The sequence below is a fragment of the Giraffa tippelskirchi genome, chromosome 7 (assembly GCF_054371585.1).
Source record: "Giraffa tippelskirchi isolate mGirTip1 chromosome 7, T2T-mGirTip1v1.2.pri, whole genome shotgun sequence".
Classification (NCBI taxonomy): domain Eukaryota; kingdom Metazoa; phylum Chordata; class Mammalia; order Artiodactyla; family Giraffidae; genus Giraffa; species Giraffa tippelskirchi.
This window is the reverse complement of record NC_137281.1, coordinates 26,523,360-26,544,010: the sequence shown is the minus strand read 5'-3', so window position 1 is coordinate 26,544,010 and position 20,651 is coordinate 26,523,360. Positions and strand designations below refer to the sequence as shown.

Below are 20,651 nucleotides of genomic sequence, written 5' to 3'. Positions count from 1 at the left end.
AAACATAAATTAATAAAGAGAGTACACTGGGTCCAGAAAAAAAAAAACCCACCGGGACTTCCCTGGTGGTCAGGTGGTTAGGACTCCATGGTTTCACTGCAGGGGGCCTGGGGTCAATCCCTGGTCAGGGAACTAAGATCCCACATTCCTGTGGCAGTCACAAAAAAAAAAGAAGACACACAGACACACACAAAAGAAGAACTTCATTTTCTAAAATGTCAAGAGATTAGATCAAGTCACACCAAAGATACAAAAACAGCCAATACGCATGTGAAAAGGCGCTCCATATCACTAGTCATCAGGGACATGCAAACTAAAACCAAACCTCGCTAGAATGGAAAAGGTAAAAAATGAGAGAGGGAGAGACCAACAATCCCAAAGTCTGGAAAGGATATGGCCCAACAGAACTCTCACACGTTGTTGGTGGCAGTGTGAAACAGTACAGTCACTTTGGAAAATTGACATTTTCTTATAAAGTTAAAGATATATCAACTCAATGACACAACAACTCCATTTGTAGATAGTTACTCAAGAAAAGGAAAACGTATGTCCACAAAAAGCTTACACAAAATATTCTCACCACCTTATTCATCTTAGCCCTAAATTGGAAATAAACCCAAATGCTTAGGAATAGGAGATTAGATAAATAAATTATGGTATGGTCATATAATGAAATACAGAAAAAAGCAGCATAAACTAATGAACTACTAATGCATGCAACCACATGCATGAATCTTAAAAATATTACTTTGAGTGAAAGACACTAAGCACACACACCAAAAAAACACTCCTTACTGTAGGATCTCATTTACTTGAAGTACAGGCAAACTGACTTACTGGTAACAGGAGTCAAAAGTGATAGCGGGATGGTTGGTGGGTCTAGAGGTGGGGCAAGGAGGTATGGAACTGACTAGAAAAGGGCACAAGGAAACCAATGAGGATGGAAATATTCTGTATCTTGCATTGCATTGTGGTTACATGGGGATATATTTGTCACAATTCATCAAGTTGAATACTTAGGATCTGTGTATTTAATTGTATGTAAATTATACATCAATTTTTAATCACTGTAAGTTATGGCTGAGGGTATAGAACAACCTATTTGCACCATGTGGATTTACATCTATAATCAAATTAAATGGACATGTGTGAATTAAGTCTTTCCTTTAAACACAAAACTTGAAGTTGTTTGCACACCAGTGACTATTCACATAGCTTTACATGATATTTACAACTATTTACATTGTATTAGATATTGTAAGTAATTTAGAGATGACAAAGTATACAAGAGGATAAGTGTATGTCATATGCCATTTTATATGAGAGGCTTGAGCATCCGTTGAGCACTTTTTCTATGTCCTAGTGGCTCAGACAGTCAAGAATCTGCCTACAATGCAGGAGACCTGGGTTTGATCCCTGGGTCAAGAAGATCGCCTGGAGAAGAGAATGGCAACCCTCTCCAGTATTCTGGCCTGGAGAATCCCATGGACAGAAAAGCCTATTGGGCTACCGACCATGGGGTTGCAAAGAGCTGGACACGACTGAACGACTAACACTTTGAGCATCTGTGGATTTTGGTATCCCAGGGGGTCTTGGAACCAACCCCACCCCCCAAGATACCGAGGGAGGACTGTATAAAGACAATGGCTGAAGCCAAGCAGAGGCCAATGATCTAGTAAGTGTGGGCACTTGCTGAGGATCAGAACGTTGCCCTTTCCCATAGCCAACATCACACTAGGCAAGCTGCTGAGCTGCCAGGGTTAGGCAAGTCCTCACCACTCACGAACAACTCATACTCAGGAAGTGAGGGCTGAAAGAGGGGTTCTTCTCCGGTATTGCTGTAGGCAAGCCAAGGAAGGATGGCTGTAAGTGAGAAATAATGTGTAACAAGTTGTGGCTGCAGCTGGACAGGTTGGGCAACAGGTTGGCACATCACATGGGTAGGAAGCCTAAGCTCAGCTTCCACCCCCACCACACCCCAGAACCAGCCCATGGCTGGAATTCCCCAGCGGGGCACCCTCAGGGCACCCTCGACAGACTTGGCGGCAGGCTTCTGCCCTCTCAGACACATTCCCAGGTGCCAGTGTCAAGGGGCTTGTTTGGGAATTAGGCTTTTCAGTGGATGAATTTCTTCAGTAATTGTATCTTAATATAAATACTCTAAAATAAAGCACTGTGGCCAGTGATGAGGCCAGGACCCTGATTATTAAGTGAGTTGGGCCCTCAATCTAACTTTATTTGTTTGTCAGGCCACACAGCTCGCAGGATCTTACTTCCCCAACCAGGGATTGAACCCATGCCCTCAGCACTGCAAGCACAGAGTCCTAACCCCTGGACCACCAAGGAAATTCCCAATCTAATTTTGAAGTAGATTGTGACATTGGCTGTGTTTCTTCCTACTTCTCTGGCCATTTCTCTGCTTGTTTCTCCTGATGATGACTGCAGTAACCATGGCTCTTGCCTCAAGACTGATGAGTCTATTCATATTCACTCTCATGGCTTTAAATACTATTTATTCTCTGATGACTTTCAAAGCTGTCAGCCAGGTCCTCTTCCTTGAGCTTCAGACTAGTATAAACAATCACCTATCTGATGTACATTTTGACTTGATGTCCAGAACTAAACTCCTGATGTTTCTCCCCACCAAACTCACTTTTCCCCACAGAAACTGGTAACACAAATTTTCCAGCTGTTTAAATCAAAACCTTGGCGTAATCTTTGATCCTTCTTTTTCTCATACTTCTCATCCGATCCATAAAAACATGTCTTAGTGGCTGTCTCTCTTCAAAACACACCCTGAATCTGAGCACTTCCCACTACTGTTGCCACCGCCTTAATTCAAGTCACTGTCCTCTCTCCTGTGCTACTGTGAGAGCCCACTTGGTCTCCCAGATTCTACCCTGCCCCTTCTTGTACTGTACCCCAGTCTACTCTCATATAGCACTGAGGGTGATGCCATGAAAATGTAAGTCAGATCAAGCCACTCCTCTGCCCAAAGGCTGCATAGGCTTTGCATCTCTCCCCGGGTCAGGAAGATCTGCTGGAGAAGGGATAGGCTACCCACTCCAGTATTCTTGGGCTTCTCTTGTGACTGCTGGTAAAGAATCTGCCTGCAATGCAGGAGACCTGGATTCGATCCCTGGGTTGGGAAGATCCCCTGGAGAAGGGAAAGGCTACCCACTCCAGTATTCAGGCCCGGAGAATTCCATGGAATGTATAGTCCATGGGGTCACAAAGAGTCGGACATGAATGAGTGACTTTCACTTTCACTTTAGCATAAAACCAAGGTTCTTCCTCTGAGCTACAAAAGGCCTGTCTGCCCCCTATCCTCTTTCTGACTTTATATCCTATTTCTCTTTCCCTTGCTCACTCTACTCCAGTCACATGGTTCACTGCTGTGTGTATCGCAAACATTCCAGGTACGTCTCTGTCTCAGGGTTTCTGTGCAGTAGGGTGGTTCCCTCTACTGTACAGACGAGATCCATTGGGTCTGCACACTCCCTCACGTCCTTCAGGTCTCTACTCGAATGCTGTCTTATTAGAAACAGGTTTATCCTCCCATTGTTGGTCTCCTCCTACCACCCCTCCTAGAATGCATGCTCCTTGAGAAAAGGGAATTTTTTGTCTGTTTTGTGCACTGCTGTACCCCCAAGTTCCTACAACAAGGCCTAACATGCAGTGGGTGCTCAATAAATATTTGCTGGAAAAAGGTGAAAAGATTCCAGACCTTGCTCCTGTATAGTTAATCAATAAACCAAGATATATATACTCAAGTCATCAAAACTGTAAATAATTCTGTACGATCTTGGGGTATGTTCACAAATGTAATAAAGAGAGTACTTATGCTGACAATTAAATAGTTTGAGGCAGAATCTGGTTTAATGGTTTAGGAAAAAAAGCATCATATAACAGAATAGCTCTGCCTGCCAACTGGGATTAGGAAAATGAGCTGAGGCTCTCAGTCTTAAACCACAACTTGACCTGTCAAGAGGGTGCCTGCAACCAGAACTGTCTCTCCAACCACCCCACCTCCTCACATAATGTGACTCATGCTTATCTGTTAGCTCAGTCCCCTTGTAGTCAAGCTTCCTCCATCTAACAGAAGCATACTGTATATCAAGCCTTGCAGGATCCCAATGACCTAGCACGTAGGGGCTATGTTCAGTCAAATGCCAACAGACAATCATGAAGGGAAAGGAAGTGATAGTGGACTCAAGTGATGGTGATTCCAACCTGACCATCTCATAAGGAATCACTCTGGCTGCAGTGAAGCTTTCCTGCCCCCATGGCCAGTCTATCCCTACATCCCACCAACTGGACATATGAATGTCCCTTGATTTCCATCCACTGCTCTGGTTCCATGAACCAGACGGTTCTCCTGAACTGGCCATTTGCTCCCTTAGCCTCTCTAGGATAAAGCCCAGATTCCCTGATGGGCTCTCCCCAGCGTGGGTTGGACCTTTCCCCATCTCTCCACCTTACCACTTTCCCCTTACACTGCACTCAGCTCAGCATACTGGCAGCTACCACATCTAACTCCTTCAGTTTTGCTCTGAGATTGTGGTCCAAACTATTTGCTCTGCCTGCAATAATTTTTTCTTTTTCTTTTATTTCCTCAGGATAACTCCTCCTCAGATCTGTTACGTCTCCACTTAAACACCACTTCTTCAGAGAAGCTGTGCCTGAGCTCTGTCTTTCACAGTGCCCATCACACTCCACTGGGATCTGTCATGATGTCAAGAGGCTGCCTGTCTCACACAATGCTGTCACCAGAACAGAGCACCACCTGACACTGAGTAGGTGCTGAGTGATGACTGAGGAATGAGTAAGTGTGAGAATGCACAAATCAAGAAGTCAGGTCAAAGCCTGTGTGGCAGCTGCACTAACTAGAAGGCAACAGCTTTTCCTGCTCAAGTCCTTCCTTTCCTTCCTATTTTAAATAAAATACGATTTAAAATCTTAAAGAGTATAAGCTTGGTTTTTTTGGCAATGCTGGGGGCTTGTGGAATCTTAGTTCCCCAACCAAGGATTGAACCTGGGCCTTGGAAGTGAAAGCAACCAGTTCTAACCACTGGACTGCCAGGGAATGCCCTGAATATAGCTTCTTTGAATGATGCTCTGGAACTGATACGATAACCATTACCCTAGGAGTGGGGTGCCATGATGTTAACATCCAGTTGCCAAGAGATCTAGATTTATAACATAAGAGCATAAGTCATGAGCACACTAAAAGGAGACAAAATTAAAATGTAAAGGTAAATGTTAAGTTTAATTCTCATTTTGCAAAACTCAGGAATCTGGTGGGGGAAATAAGTAGCCTTTCATGTGGTCACCAACATCAGCCATGTACTAAGAACCAAGAGCCCGCCTTCTGGGCCACCCCCCAACACCTGGAACTAAGCCACTCTGGTAGACAGACTGTAGTTGCATGGTCAGTAGAGCTGGACCCAAAGAGGAAAGACAACCACACCTCAGCACTGGAGCTCAGGCAGGAGCCGGAGGGAGTCTGTAGCCTGAATTCTGAGCTGGATTTTCACAGCCCAGGGACTACCTGCGGTACAGTTAGAGCTCCCCATGAACCAGCTTGTATTCCCAGTCTGAAAGGGTAACATGCTTTCTGCAGGACTGTTTTCAGATAAAAGAGAAAGTACGTCTTTACCTACATTTATGTTTCCACTGAAAAATAAAAGTCTAACTAAACAAACAGGTATTGAGTTTTACAAAGGAGTCATGATAAATGCTTTGGTCCCTGGATCTCAAAAAATCCAAAGATCCTGTGGGGAAGGTTTCATTTTCCTACAATTTGTTTAAGTGTCTTACACGGACTCAGAGACACAGATGTCGCTGCCTTCTCACTGACTGCAAAAACGCAACAAAGGAAAGAAAGACTATTTCCCCAACTCTGTAAGATGACATGGAGGTAAATAGTTAAGCAGCCACCTGATGTCGAGAGAGCATACCCAGGCCCAGCCAAAGATGCCAGGTCCCAGTCTCTGTGCTGCCCTCACATAGTGTCCTAGGAGGGACATTAATGAAAGGCCTAATGACCTGTCTAATGAGGTATAACTACCCAGTGTACAAAAAGGTCAGCTAAAATTGAGTCATGAAGGAGACGTAAATTTAACTAACACCCACAGAGGTATCTGGATCATGACCTGGTCTGAAAGTTACTTTCAGCTGATGGTTACAGTAAGAAAAAGTACTTTGCTACCAGTTATATTAAATATTGCTTCTGAAAGTCTGGCAATAACAAGATGACTATTTTTCTGAGACTGCTTTAACGGCAAGTTCTAGACTGACATCGACCTGAAAATTCCATCCTCATCCCGACTCTCTCACAGAGCAATGTTATCTAACCCTTCAATTTCACTCTGACCTCCATGCAAACGTTCTCAATCGGCTCTGTACCAACCTATCAGCTTCTCCCAACCCAAATTTATCTTTCCTTTCCTTTTCCTGTGTTCCCTCACCCCCATTTAATGGCATGATATCCAGTCACCAGAGTTCTTTCCTCATTCATTCCCCAGTATCTGTGACGGCAACAATGAGTCAGGCATTGTGCCATAAGGTGGGGCACAGGGCAGTGATCCAGAGAGGCCAGGTCCCTGGAGGTTAGTTTCCATTTCTTGCTACACCCACAGCTGAATACCAAGGAGTGATTTGACAGAGGGAGCACAATGACAAAGGCATGTGACAAAGACCCTGCCTTTGCTGAGGTAAAGTACACTTGGCCACTTGGCCACGATGCCTATGAAGTACCCGGCCCTAGAGAGAGGTCTATTTTACATGTAATCCTGAGAAGACAATGAGTTTTTTTTTTTTTTAATTAATTATTTATTTATTTGACTGCACCAGGTCTTGTTGAAGCATATGGGATCTAGTTCCCCGACCAGGGATTGAACCCAGGGCCCCTGCATTGGGAGCACAGAGTCTTAGCCACTGGACCACCAGGGAAGTCCTGACAATGAGTTTTTAATTATACTCATAAAACATTTTTCAACGTGAAAACCTAACTTACTGAAGTTTTGTGTTTTCTACCTTCTCTATGGATACAAGTATCCTGTTGCTGTGAAAATGGCTATTTCTACGGCAGCAAGAAACACTTCAGAGTTACCTAATCTGCCTTCATTCAGATTTCAGGTATAGGGTGTTCTTAGGGCATCCCAGAGCACAAGAACCCTGACTGGTGTTCTCTAACTCTGTTACATGGCTTCTGGTCACCATAAGGTTAAGTAGGTCTCCTGTGAGTGGAAATGCCTGGTGTCCTTCACAAACATCGCCTGCTTGGATGGAGAAAACTGCTTACCAACTAGGCCATGATTATGCTCAGTTGTAGTTTAACAGTGTTCTAGCTATCAAATGTGACATGTAAAATAATCTAATATCAGGACAGTCTTTGCCACACCAATCCCCTTTTCCTGTTTTCCTTTTGGTTAATGTGTAATGAAGGAGGCTGGTTATAAAATACAGAATGTATCTGGGATATGCCCACCAGAAAATAGCCATTCATTTTAGTATTTTACAATTTTCTGATTATTGTTTAAATGATGCTCAATGTCTTACTATTGAGACTCTAAAGTCTTTCAGGACCAAGACTGTGTAATTAAGGAGATCACAGGTCCCTGAAACTTAACACTTCAAGGTATTTTGCTAACATTCCTATAATACTTCAAGGCATTTAAATGTTCTTTACACAACAGTCTTAGCATATCAGGGATATTAAGCGGTGAAGGGGCTTCCCTGGTGGCTCAGTGGTAAAGAATCTGCCTGCCAGTGCAGGAGACACAGGTTCCATCCCTGGTCTGGGAAGACTCCACCTGCAAGGAGCAACTATGCCCGAGCATCACAACTACTGAACCACATGCCACAACTACTAAAGCCTGGGTGCCTAGAGCCTGTGCTCCGCAACTAGCGATGCCAGCGCAATGAGAAGCCCGTGTGCCACAACTAGAGAGTAGCCCTCACTCACCACAACTAGAGAGAGCCCAAGCAGCAACAGCCATTAAAAAAAAAAAGCAGCGAAGGAAGGAGAAACAAAAAAGGTAATTTTGAAAGAATAACCACCATGACCAGGAGCAAGCCCTGGGCTGGAGTAACCAAAACAGCCATTTGAGCACAATAATTTAATTTTGAAAATACGATATGATGAGAAATACTACGTTCAACCATTGACCCCATTGCTTCAAAAAAAAAAAAACAACAACAACCAAGCTTTGTCCCCTTAGTTCCTGGCACAGGAATATGAGTGCAAAAGGCCAACAAGTAACAGGAAGTACAGCTGATCTCTCCACCATCCCCCATCTCCCTGACAATGAGAGGATGCCCGGATGACAAATACATATCTCACACGCTCCGAGAGCCACCTCCAGAGAGGCCCCTCTGAGATGATAACCATTTCCTAGCAGGAACCACCACTGGGCTGCAGAAACCATTAACTATGTGGAACATCCTCTAATATGCTGTGGGATGCAGAAATACAAAACCATCCGTCAGCAAGCACTAAAAGAGACCCTAAGAGTCAAAACTATTCATCAACAAGCACCAAAGAAACAGTCTTAGAAAGCAGTGTAAGAGCTTTATGGTCACCTTTCAGATACATACAAGCAAATTCATTATCCTAGGAACTGCACTGCTGTTCGGTTCATGACACCTGAGTTAGGAAACATTAGGTGCTTCCCGGTCCCTGCCATCATTCTCCCTCCACTTAAAAAAAATAATGGCTGTGCCAGGCCTTAGGTGCAGCATGCAAACTCTTAGCTGTGGTATGTGGGATCTAGGGGCTTCCCAGGTGGCTCAGATGGTAAAGTGGGATCTAGTTCCCAGACCAGCGATTTAACCTGGGCCCCTACATCGGGAGTGTGGAGTCAGCCATTCGACCACCTGGGGAGTCCTCCTCCATCACTTTTAATTCAGTCAGAGAGCAAGGAGAGGCTGAAGGCCTGCAGAGAGAAAACAAATTCAGTATCATTCTTTACACAAGCAAGAAACTTTTAGGAGGGTTGTTTTTTTTTTTAATATTCACTCACTATAGAAAATTACTATGTGTTCTTCTTATATTCTTTTTTGCTAAGTTTTACATCCGTTTAATATAATCAAATTATATTCAAAACTTTGTATCCTGATTTTTTCACTTACTATTTTGACATAAGCATTTTTCATGTTATTACAGTTTTTAAGGATTACTAACTATGTGAACCAGCTCTTCCTTTCTCTAGTATTAGACATTTCTCATTTTTAAATTGTCTTCTGTTATAAATTACACAGATTAAGAAACTAGGGCCAAGTAATTACATGATTGGGGCTTCCCAGGTGGCTCAGCGGTAAAGAACCCGACTGCAATGCAGGAGACACAGGTTCAATACCCGGGTCAGGAAGACCCCTAGAGAAGGAAATGGCAGCCCATTCTAGTATTCTTGCCTTGGAAAGCCCATAGACTAAGGAGCCTGGTGGTCTACAGTCCACGGGGTCGCAAGAGAGTTGGACATAACATAGTGACTAAAACAACAATTACGTGATTTGCCTAGCATTATCATTCTAAGCAAAAATATAATTATGAAATAAATAATAAAGATTTTGAAATTGTAAAGTGATATGGTAAATCTCAAGGCCAAGTAAGAAGTATTTCCGGTTATACTTAGGGATTATCTATTCTCATGAGAAATTGAGAGCTGACAGTTGGAGAGGAGCACAGTTATCCCAGGCCAGAAAGGAAGACCATGCTCAGTACTTAGTTTCCACTCCTCAAAGCCTTCATTCTTAATCTTTCATGGTAGAAGACAGATAGGAACCCTTACAGATGCTTCTGGGAATGGCTCTGAGAGGTGGTGGGGAGACTAAGCTATCGCCACGGCAATCCTGGATCCCAAAGAGATGTGGCATTTTGTCATTGGCAAACTTGAAAACTGACAGTACCTAGGACAAAGGCATTACTTGCAGCTCCTCTTCTAGGAGCAGGAACTAAACAGCATATGTTAAGGGTAGGGTTTGAGTGTATTTAAGTAATGCGGGAATACTCACTTCTTCCTTCTTAATGTTTAATCCTACTTTCTAAGTGTTCATTCCTATCATCATGAAACTGAAATATTTACTCTATTTGTCACTTCCTTTGTCTGGATTTAAAGAGATGGTACATTAAGGAGCTACTCCTGACCTAATGGCTAATTCATGAATGAATGTTAGTGTTCTAGAAAGTCTTACTGTTTTCATGTTTTTCTCAGTATCTTTTTTCCATTTTGATTTTCACAAGCCCAACCTTATTTGAATTATCTTTCATTCCCCACTTTTTTTTTAAACACCTGACATCTAAATTTCCAAGTAATTTGGATTTTTAGGCTCTCTTGAAGTTTACTGATACAAAGCTGCTTTTTTTGTATGTATGTCCTGGGACTTGTACACAGCGTCCTGGGACTTCCCTGGTGGTACAGTGCATGGGAGTCTGCCTGCCAATGCAGAGGACATGGGTTCGATCCCTGGTCCAGGAGGATTCCACATGCCTCAGAGCACCTGGGCCTGTGCGCCACAACTTCTAAGCCTATGTGCTGAAACTACAGAAGCCCACACACCTAGAGCCTGTGCTCTGTGACAAGAGAAGCCACAGCAATGAGAAGCCCGTGCACCACAACGAAGAGCACCCCTCGCTCACCCCAACTAGAGAAAACCCATGGGCAGCAATGAAGACCCAGCACAACCAAAAATAAATAAACTAATTTAAAAAAAGAGAAATACGAAAGGTCCTCCCCCCAAAAAGAAAAATAATGTCCTACTACTATACTGCATGTGAATTCTCAAAAACAGCAAACTTCCAATTTTTTTCTAGACACTGTCTGATTTCAATAGTGGATTCATCCTAGATTGAAACTCCTATTATACATACACATGAGTGACTTGCTAGGCATCAGAAGGACTCCACTCCTGCTTCTAAGTGACTGGTCATTGATTCCTGTGTTCTGTGAACACCAACTTTATATCACAACCTCATGTATCAGATCACACTGTGCCCCCATTTCATTTCTCCTCTTATTGTATAAACAGAGAATCAGTTCAGAGAAAGTAAATGCTGTTAGCATTACTGGTTTATCTGGTAAGTTAGCCTGTTAAATACTGTTGATTACTTTATTACAGGCCAGATTTGATAACTGCCCTCAGCTGCCCCGGAAAATGGAATGGATGTTAAGTAATTATTTGTCAAAGGTTCACTGCCATAGTGATGAAGAAACACTTTGAGAGTCTGTATGCCCATCTTTCTTATCTAAAAACAAGTCTCTTTCTGATTACAGGGGCTAAAATAATGCACATACATCCATGGGGCACACTTACCACATTTAAGCCATATTTTCCCCAAATGCTCATTCAAGGAAGTATTTGTACTGACATTCAAAGCACCCTCCCACACCCTCTCCAGCACTACAGATGGTAATTGCTCCCTTTCATCCTACTTGGATTTTGGCCTACTTGTCTGTCTTCTATGTGGGCCAATGCTAAAGTAATGAGGGTTTCTACACAGAATACAATGATTTTCATAAAGCTTTTCTGACAGGATTTGGTTAACAGTGCCAATGTTCCCCCCAGATCACATACCCTTCTCTCTTGAGTTATTTATACAAGTATTTCCAGAGATAGAAGAAAAGTCAATAAAATGCACAGCCATAATATCCACAGTTATGGGCCGGCACAGGAGAAGGCAATGGCACCCACTCCAGTACTCTTGCCTGGAAAATCCCATGGACAGAGGAGCCTGGTAGGCTGCAGTCCATGGGGTCGCTAAGAGTCGGACACAACTGAGCAACTTCACTTTCACTTTTCACTTTCATGCACTGGAGAAGGAAATGGCAACCCACTCCAGTGTACTTGCCTGGAGAATCCCAGGGACGGGGAAGCCTGGTGGGCTGCCGTCTATGGGGTCGCACAGAGTCGGACACGACTGAAGTGACTTAGCAGCAGCAGCATGGGCCGGCACTGATTTATGAACAAGAGAAGAACAAAGCTTTCTTAAAAAACGAATTTCATCTATTAACATTATCATAGTTTCAATGCATCTTCTCTTATCACTCTGAGGGGAAAAAAAAACCTGCTGCCATATCAAATACACAGTGAAAATTAGTTTTATCAAGTGCCAAAGTAACTTTGATGATTAGAATCAGGGACCACCTTTTAAATATCACATATTTCTTTTCCCCATATTACAAATCTTTGTGTCTTTTGGGAGAGTACTTTTTTTCTTTTTTAAAATTTAAATTTTTTTAAATTGAAGTACAGTTGATTTACAATGTTGTGCCAATCTCTGCTGTATAGCAAAGTGACTCAGTTTCATACATATACACATTCTTTAATATTCTTTTCCATTACAATTTATTCCAGGAGATCGGATATAGTTTCCTCTGCTATGCAGTGGGGCCTTGTAGTTTACCCATTTTAAATACAATAGTTTGCCTCTACCAACCCCAAATTCCCAGTCCATCCCTCCTTTTCCCCCTCCCCCATGCCAACCACAAGTCTGATCTCTATGAGAATCTGTTTCTGTTTTGTAGATAGGTTCATTTGTGCCACATTTTAGATTCTGATTGCTAATCCTACTTCTAGTGGGTACCAGTATTACTATAGAAATCACATATTTGAATTTTCCCAGCAAGTAAAAATAACAGATCAGATCCAAAGTACTCATTCTATAGGAAAAGTAGACCAACCAGGTGGTATGGGAAAGCCTCTCACAACAGAAGCTTTAAACTGTAAAAAGTGTGTGTGTGTGTGGGGGGTGTCCTCCCACCAAAAAAAAATTAAAAAGTGAAAAGTGAAAGTGTTAGTCGAGCAGCTGTATCTGACCCTTTGCAACCCCATGGACTGTAGCCCGCCAGGCTCCATTGTCCATGGAGTTCTCCAGGCAAGAATACAGAAGTGGGTAGGCATTCTCTTCTCCAGGAGGATCTTCACCACCCAGGGATTGAAGCTGTGTCTCCCACACTGCAGGCAGATTCTTTAATGTCTGAGCCACCAGGGAAGCCCATCCATCCAATAGAACTGTCTGCTAAAAACCCTAGTCCAAAAGCAGTAACTTTTCCACATTTTCTGTAAAATGGATGGCCTTAAAACCCTTGTTCCCTGGTGTAGCTTTTCAGAAGGAAAGGAGTTTCCTTATCAAGAATGTATCTAGATTCTCTAACTTCCATCTTCTCCATATCACAATAACACATGAAGTGTCTTTCCTAATTTAAACAGCCGTTCCTTTCAACTGAAAGGTAACAGATTCAGGGCTCTTCAATCTCCAACCTTTGTGCCCCATAGCTTCAAAGGTCCTCTGTGCCCTGCGCCACCAGGCTCTGGATACTCAGAAGCCACCACTTCTTTCCTCCCGTGTCCTGCCCTCAGCAATGATACCGTGGGAACGCTGAAGATAAATAAGGTTTATAATCTTCCTTGGTGTTTCTCCAAGGCAGCTTTAAACTTTTCTATTCCTGTCTGGTTCTTCAGATTCTGCTGTAAACGCTTCACACAACCATTCACAAATCATTATCTCCCAGACCCCTCTTTCTCCCTCACCATTCATGTGATAATGCCTTGAGAATACTTCACCTCACCTTTTGTCTCTGCAAGTCCATCTGCTTCCTTCTTGAGCTTCAGAGGTAAGCCAGGCCCAGGGAGATGCGGCCAGCGGACACTTCGGGACTGGATGAGCCACCCGCCCTTTCTGGAGTGTCCCTTCTCCCACCTGCCACCTGAACTCTCTTTCCTTAAATAAAGATAGCCCTCAGGTCCCTTCTCACTGTGAAAGACGATGGACCAGCTACCCCAAGGGCCCTTTGTCTGAGGTTCCCATACCTCACATCCTTAGCCACAAAGCAGCGGTCCTCACACAGGTAAGGGGTGCTGGTCGGCAATGGACAGGGGAGCCTAGGTTTTCGCGTCCAGTAAAGGGATGGGTTATGGCCAAGGTCCTTCCAGGAGCCAAAATTCTACGACCAAACTTGCAGGTCCTGTCTCTGAGGTGAGAGGACCAACTCCGGGGCGACTACCGAACTCCGAGCCCGCGCTGGCAGTTAGAACGGCCCCTTCCAGCCCCGGGGCTGCGTATCCCCGCCTCCGACCTCGGGCGCCGGGCCGCCGAGGAGGCCCGGCCAGCGCTCGCTCGCCGCCGCGCCATGCCCTTTTACATCCTCACCCGCCGTCGCGGGCCGCCTCTCACCTGGCACGCTGGCATCCCCCGCCCTGCGCCGCCCTGGAGACCCTGGGCCGGGACGGGTCTTGGCAGCCGCTGGTGCTGTGTGAGGGTGGCTTGCGGGGACGCTCGGGCCCGGGAATCTAGCGCGCCGCCATCGGGAACGCGCCGCCTGGTTTCTAAGGAACCGGGATCTCTGGAAAAGCAGGGGCGGAACAGCGGGAAGTCTGCGCATGCTCCATGACTGGAGAGGACCAGCGCCGGCAGGGGCCGTGTCCAGGAGCTACGCATGCTCACTAGTTCCGGGCGGAGGTAAAGCCGTCTGGCTGGAAGCCCCGGTCGTTCGTTTCCGGCGGTGGAGGCGGCGGAGGGGACGATTTTCCAGGCTAGGCTTTTTTCCGGTCGGTCGCCTGGCTGGAAGAGCAAGGAGGTTCTGAGTACTGTGGTGGGCCTTGGTTGTCTCGGAATGAAGGAAGTTCTGCTGCTGGGTGACTCTATCTTTGCAGAACAACAGTTTTCTCGAGCTCGCTGGACTTCCCGGCTTTCTGACTCCTAAAGACTCTTTTTCGTGCGTATCTGGGCTCCTTTTCTTCTGGATGTTCTTTGGTTGTTCTTACATGTCAGTGCTTTTCAAGACTGCGGCCTCAGTCCCCCTTGATCTCTTTACTGGAGCCGGTCCCCCCCCGCCCCCAATAAATACGACTTTGTAACGAGACTACCCTTTGTTTCACCAGACTGTCCGCTAGAGCAGCGAAAATAACCTCTAAACCTTAGTATAAAACAAGCTATGCTGGAAATGTGTCTGGAGGGAAATGAATTTACTGTGGCTTTACTTACGGAACCAGGACATTTGTGCTTAATCTAATACTCCACTCTTCCTTCTACACTAGCTTTTCCCTTTGCTCAGCCGTTCAGTGGTTTCGGACTCTGCAATCCCATGGACTCTAGCCCACCAGGCTCCTCTGTCTAGGGAATTCTTCAGGCAAGAGTATTGGAGCGGGTTGCCATTTCCTACTCCAGCGGAATCTTCTCGACCCAGGGATTGAAATTGCAGTCTCTCGTGTCCCCTGCATAATTAGGAGGCGGGTTCTTTACCACTCTGCCACCTGGGAAACCTCCATACTACACTTGATCTTAGCCAAAAGGCCAGGAAGCGAGAGGCTTTTCCCTGAGAGTCCTGTAAAATGGCCTTGAGTGAAGCATTCTGTAGTAATGCAAGTTTGGAAAATGGTGGATTAAGCTACACATCTTAAACGACAGAATTTTTAGAGCTTTTAATTAGCAGGTGCTGTTTACTCTGAGCATCCATGACAGTTTTTGCTGTTTACTAGGGCACAGAATCCTTTTCCAGTTCCAGGAAACATGTCTGAGATATGGATTTATATGCTCTCCAGGAAACCTCCTCACCCCAGTGATTTAGCCACCACCGGTTCCCTGTATTATCTTGCATGCAATTGCCTTCTCTCTTGCTAATCTCCCTCACGTCGGGTCCCTCATCCTGTGGTGCTAACATCACGCTAAGTATTTCTCAAACCTGCCTTCTTGTGTTTGACCTTGGCCTTTTCTTTGCTTCTAGTCTTACCTCCAGGTGAACAGAAGCATCATCTATTTTATTCCTCCTCTGCATAAAACCCTGGTGCCTTAGGGGCAGGGGAGGCAGCCTGAGGCAGGAGCAGGCCTGTCACACCAGGGGGCATCCTCATGGAGGCAGGGCAGTCATGTGTTTTCTCTGTGTGCCAAGCCCTGCTCTATGCATGCTATAATCCTCTATTACCATGGGGTAGCATAATTAACCATGTTAATGTGGAAACTGAAGCTAAGAAAGGTTCATTTCCCAGGGTCATCCAAACTATGATTTTTCAGCATGAGTTTTTCCCTTGATACCCCTCCGAGTTCTTTCTGTCCAGTGTCTAGAGTGCGCATATTTGGAATGTATTAACAACTTATTTGGGGACTTCCCTAGTGGTCCAATGGTTAAGAATCCGCCTTGCAATGCAGCGGATGCAGGTTCAATCACATGTCATGGGGCAATGAAGCCCATGTGCTTTGGAGCCCGTGCACCACAACTAGAGTCAGTGTGCCACAGCAAAGATCTTGAGTGCCGCAACTAAGATCTGGCACAGCCAAATAAATAAATATCTTATTTTGAGGAGAGGAGGTCTTATGGCCCACCTTTTTGAATTTGCTACTTTTTGTTTCAGATGAAGGCTGTTTCGCAGGAGAGAATCAAAAGCTTGAGTACCTAATGCACTTTTGGGTCTTGCAAAAGTCTTGAGGGTCCTTGAGGAGACACCAAGGGCCTGGACACTCCCAACAGATGAACTGGGAAGGGGCCAAGCTTTCCAGGACAGCTGTGTTACACTAGGGATGGGTCAATCCCAGTAAGACTCAAAACAGAGACCAGACACTCATGACTGCTCATGATGTGTATTTTAATAAAAATAATTCTGTCAAAATACAACAGGAGTTTTTTCATCTCTCAAGTACAATTTAATAGGATGTTTTGTGTTAGAATTCTCTCTAAACCCTCCCACACCCACAAGTTTCATGCTAATGCCAAGTATCAACTTGCGAGGACAAAGGCAGAACCAGTGTGCACAATGTGGAGGACGTCTGAGTCGGCTGTAGTTACTAATGGAGGAGAACCCTATGCAAAGAGGCAGCGCCTGAGGCAGCCAGAGTCCACGATCTGGCCGCAGGTCTGGGTGCACGGGACTCGCGGTCAAGTAGTGCTCCGCTGCCCAGCTGCCACACGGTGTGCATACCTGAGTTGTGAGCAACCAAAGGAACTTTCAGCTCTGACAGATCTCTGCCTCATCTTTGTGCTTGCTTACGGGCTAGGAAGATGCTGGGAGGCTGGGAAGTGCCCCTTCTCCATCTCTTGGTATCCCTGTTCTGCCAACCCACGTCCAGCCACAGACCCAGGTGGGTGAGGAACAGGGGTTCTGGCTATCGTTGCGTGTCCGCCAGTTTCTGCTCTGGAAAAGAGCGACCATTTGGTGGAACAAGAGGAAAAGGTAAGAGGGAAAGGCTGCTCCCCCAAGGTTGAACGACCCAACAGAGCCAGGTCTTCCTCCTGCCTCCTTGGCTGAAGTCCAGCTCTTCACCAGGACTCCTCCCAGGTGCCTTCCCCACTCTCGGCTCCTGGAAGTAGGCTGATAGGAATGGGTGTGCAGCAGGGGCTCCGCTGGTTGGCAGGCAGGCCTGAACTATCAGCAAGACAGTGGGCTCAAGCAGCTTGATTTTGGTCCTCTCCATGGTTTGTGGGGCAAAGGCTAATGTCCCGAAGGTGAGCTGTCCAACTGGGACACAGTGCCCCTCTGGAGAGGAACAGAGTAAACAACTTGGACTCAGCTGAAACAGTGAGATAAGGCACAGAAAATGGGGAGGTGGCCGTGGGCACTGAGCGTGAGCCAGGCGGACACCCAACCCCGAGCAGCACACAGCTGTCCTGAGCCCTCCGGGGCCCTCTCAGCCGCTCCACAACCCAAGCCCAGGCACCCATCCCCACCCCTGACACTCCCCTGAAGGTACCAGCTGCTCAGACATTGCTGGAGGCCTCACCAGCCTAATCCCTCGCCTGCTGTTCAGCTTTAGGACTAAACAGTGTTGTCCAAGCTACAGGGATGAGCTTAGTCCCAGTTCTGCCCGCATCTGTTGAGTGACTTTGGCCAAGTCACTTAATCTCCTGGGCCTGTTTCCTTATCTATAAAAGGAGTAGATGGTCTCTGAACTTCATTCCAATTGCAAAAGCCTCTGGTTTTAATTCCCAGTCCTGAGTGCTTCCGACCATTTTAACAGCCTGATTTTTCCAACCCCTTGGTTTGGGAGCTGGGCATTCCCAGGTTTGCAGAGGATGAATTTCCTTCACAGACAGGACACCACCTTCCTGATGGCTTGTGGTCTCTGGGCTGCCAGCCGGGGCCCCAGTGGGGACCAAGAAAAAGCAGCAACCTTCAGGATTGTGTCCCAGGACAGAATTCTGGGGGAGCACAGGGCCAAGGGCCCTGACCCCATCACTAGCACTTAGTCCAACTCAATTATTTCTCTTGTCCAGCTGTAGGCCCAGCAAGTCCCAGTGGGCACCTCAGGCCATTCCAACCATTCCAGTATCCACTGATGGAGAGCCCACATGCAGACAGAGACTGGAAGCTTGACTTCTGACCTTGCCCCTTAGCAAGGGCTGTCTGTGCATTCCCTCCCACTGTGAAGCAGATGGGGAAATCCTGGCCCCTCCTCCTGCTCCTCTGGGAGGGCACCTCCCTTTCCTTCCTGTGGGCAGTCAGTCCTCTCCACAGATAGCCTGCTCAAGTCCTGGCTGCCATCTTAGCCCTTCTTCTCCTGATTCCCTGATGGCAGTACTAAGATGGTTTCTGACCGACTAGCTGTGAGGATCCATCAGACATGGACAGTGGGACATTGTCAAGCCCATGAGGTCCCTTCCTCTGGCCAGCAAATACTCATTCTTAGTCTTTCCTAAGAATGACTGGGGCCAAACTGCAGGGAGCTGCCTGGCACAGCTACAGTGAGGCTTGGCCTGGGGGGTCAAAGGTTCCATCCACTCTGGCGACTGGCAGTCCACAAATCTGCCTCCACAAGGTCCTGGCTTCTCAACAGGAAGTGTTGATTCCATCCGAGCTGTGCAGAGATGGTGAAGACCCAGGCAGGAAAAAGGCAGCCCCTGTGCCCAGGGGCCTCTGTCCTGGTAGGAGACTCCCTCCCCGCAGCCTGACACACAGCAGCTCTCAGGTCGAAGACAGGTAGTTCCCAGGCAATCAATTTAGAGGAAATGAAGTATTTGGCCATCTTAACAACAAGGAAAGGCAAGATGTTGAAAAGGGAAGAGAGAGAGAGTCAAGGCAGGGAGTGAGAGGCAGGGTAGGATGGTGGACAGTGTGCTGGCCGAGGACCCTCTCCTCCCTCCCTTTGCTATTAGCCCTGGGCCAAGTCATCTCTTCTATGGCCCCTTGGCCCTGCAGTTCTCAGCTCAGTTCAGTTCTTAGAGGCCTAGGCACCCACACCTCTCGGATGCTACAAACCAGCTTGGCCTATCCTGCCCACTATGAGGCTCCCAAAGCCTACTGGGCTTCCCTAGGCTGCAGCTGGGGCTGTAGTTCAACAAAGGGGAAGCCTGAAATAAAGAAATCCCTTGGCTGAGGTGACAGAGATGATTCTTTTTGATGAGTTGGACTCAAATAAAAACATGGTGTCTGGACAGCCTCACCCAAGAGGTGCTGGACCACTAACACTACGATAAATACTGTGTCTTTTTTTTAATATATATATTTATATATATAATCTCATTTTTTTTTTTTACTTATGAAAATAATAAGCTATCACCAACGTGGATAGGCTTCATCACTAAATTAGCAGAAACCAGCTCAGCACAAACTCTCCAGAGATAAATACTGGTGGCTCAGTCAGGAGGAGGAAAAAAAAAAGATAAAAAAACCTTAACCTCTCCTCAAAACAACCCCCCTCTTTTCAAAATAGAAGACACTACATGAAGAGTAACCAGCCAATACTGTGTCATAGGCCGTTGCACGTGAAGGGGGGAGAGAGAGAGAGACTGAAGGTGGGAGAAGAAGGAAGGAAGGAAGGAAAGGAACAGAAGAGGCCAGGCAGGAGGAGTGGACTCTGCCCGTGGCTTCCGGGTCCCTGCACCAGGTGCCGACGGAGGGCAGGGCTGCCCCAGCCCCGGGGCCGAGGGAGCGCCAGGCGGCGCCAGCCAGTGTGGTCAGCTAGTGCAAGTAGTCGTCGACTCTGGCAAAGGAGCAAGATCCCAGGCCCGCTCGGGCCATGAGCCGTAGACACTCAGATGCCTGGCCCAGGGCGAGCATCAGCGGGGGCTGTTTTGGCAGGTTCTGAGACTCTGTGGACAAGAGACAAGGCCTGGTCACTGCCCTGATCAGGGCTGAGCCAAGGTCCAAGTTCCTTTGGGAGCAGAAGGTGCGGGGAGTGGACAGAATCTCTCGGAAGAGAGTTCATATGCTTCTGTGTGTGTCCCAGCCACCAGGCTATGGCCCTGTCAAGAGCCTGTGGACCTTAGCTTTCTTTGGAGCAATAAGCTGGCCTGAGCCCAGGTCACAGTCTAGGGCCCATTGTGATCTAGCCGGCCAACTCAGCTGGGCAGAGGAGGTCAGGGTTCTGTCATGGAAGCCCAAGAGTCCTGCGGGCCACCAGACAGCCTCTGGGCAGAGTTTGCTGCCCTGATTTGGACAAACAAGGAAGGGGTGATGGGGCCACCCAGGCACTCCTGGGACAGCTTATTTTCATTAGGGCCACTTACCTAAAATGGCGCTGTTGAGGGCAGCACACACAGGCTCCCTCTGGATGGGGTCAAGCTGCTGGCCAACTGGGCAGCTCCAGGGGTCTGAGTAGGCAAGCAGGCTAAAGGCATCCTAAGGAACAGGACACTTCTGAGAGGACTGTGGTACACACCACTCCCTCATGGCTCCAGGGGGATACAGGGCCCTGCGTGGTGTCAGGGAGGGCACAAAAT

At 46.6% G+C, this 20,651-nt stretch overlaps 2 protein-coding genes and 1 long non-coding RNA gene across 17 annotated transcripts in view; 1 reads left to right on the top strand and 2 right to left on the bottom strand.

The window, feature by feature from the left end:
* GFOD2 (Gfo/Idh/MocA-like oxidoreductase domain containing 2) overlaps positions 1–14,436 on the bottom strand; it is a 39,917-nt gene extending 25,481 nt beyond the window's left edge. The window contains exons 1-4 of one of the 11 annotated variants that reach the window (XM_081513084.1): positions 13,813–14,022; positions 13,572–13,723; positions 11,852–11,955; positions 8,850–8,939 (exon numbers count right to left, since the gene is read on the bottom strand). The gene's annotated coding sequence lies outside the window, so the exon portion shown is untranslated. Of the gene's footprint in view, positions 1–8,849; positions 8,940–11,851; positions 11,956–13,571 lie in introns of all 11 variants that reach the window. The other 10 variants (XM_081513081.1, XM_081513086.1, XM_081513080.1 and 7 more) reach the window with 10 other exon arrangements.
* Positions 14,070–16,608, top strand: LOC145514669 (uncharacterized). Its single transcript, XR_014060291.1, has 2 exons — positions 14,070–14,461; positions 16,351–16,608. It is a non-coding gene; the product is annotated as an uncharacterized LOC145514669 (long non-coding RNA).
* RANBP10 (RAN binding protein 10) overlaps positions 16,565–20,651 on the bottom strand; it is a 58,675-nt gene continuing 54,588 nt past the window's right edge. For 3 of the 5 annotated variants that reach the window (XM_081513004.1, XM_081513005.1, XM_081513006.1), the window contains 2 exons: positions 20,439–20,550; positions 19,661–20,021 (listed from right to left, as the gene is read on the bottom strand). In XM_081513004.1, coding sequence (XP_081369130.1) covers positions 19,891–20,021; positions 20,439–20,550 — 243 coding nt within the window. In that variant the 3' untranslated portion in view covers positions 19,661–19,890. Of the gene's footprint in view, positions 17,470–19,660; positions 20,022–20,438; positions 20,551–20,651 lie in introns of those variants that run through there. The other 2 variants (XM_081513002.1, XM_081513003.1) reach the window with 1 other exon arrangement.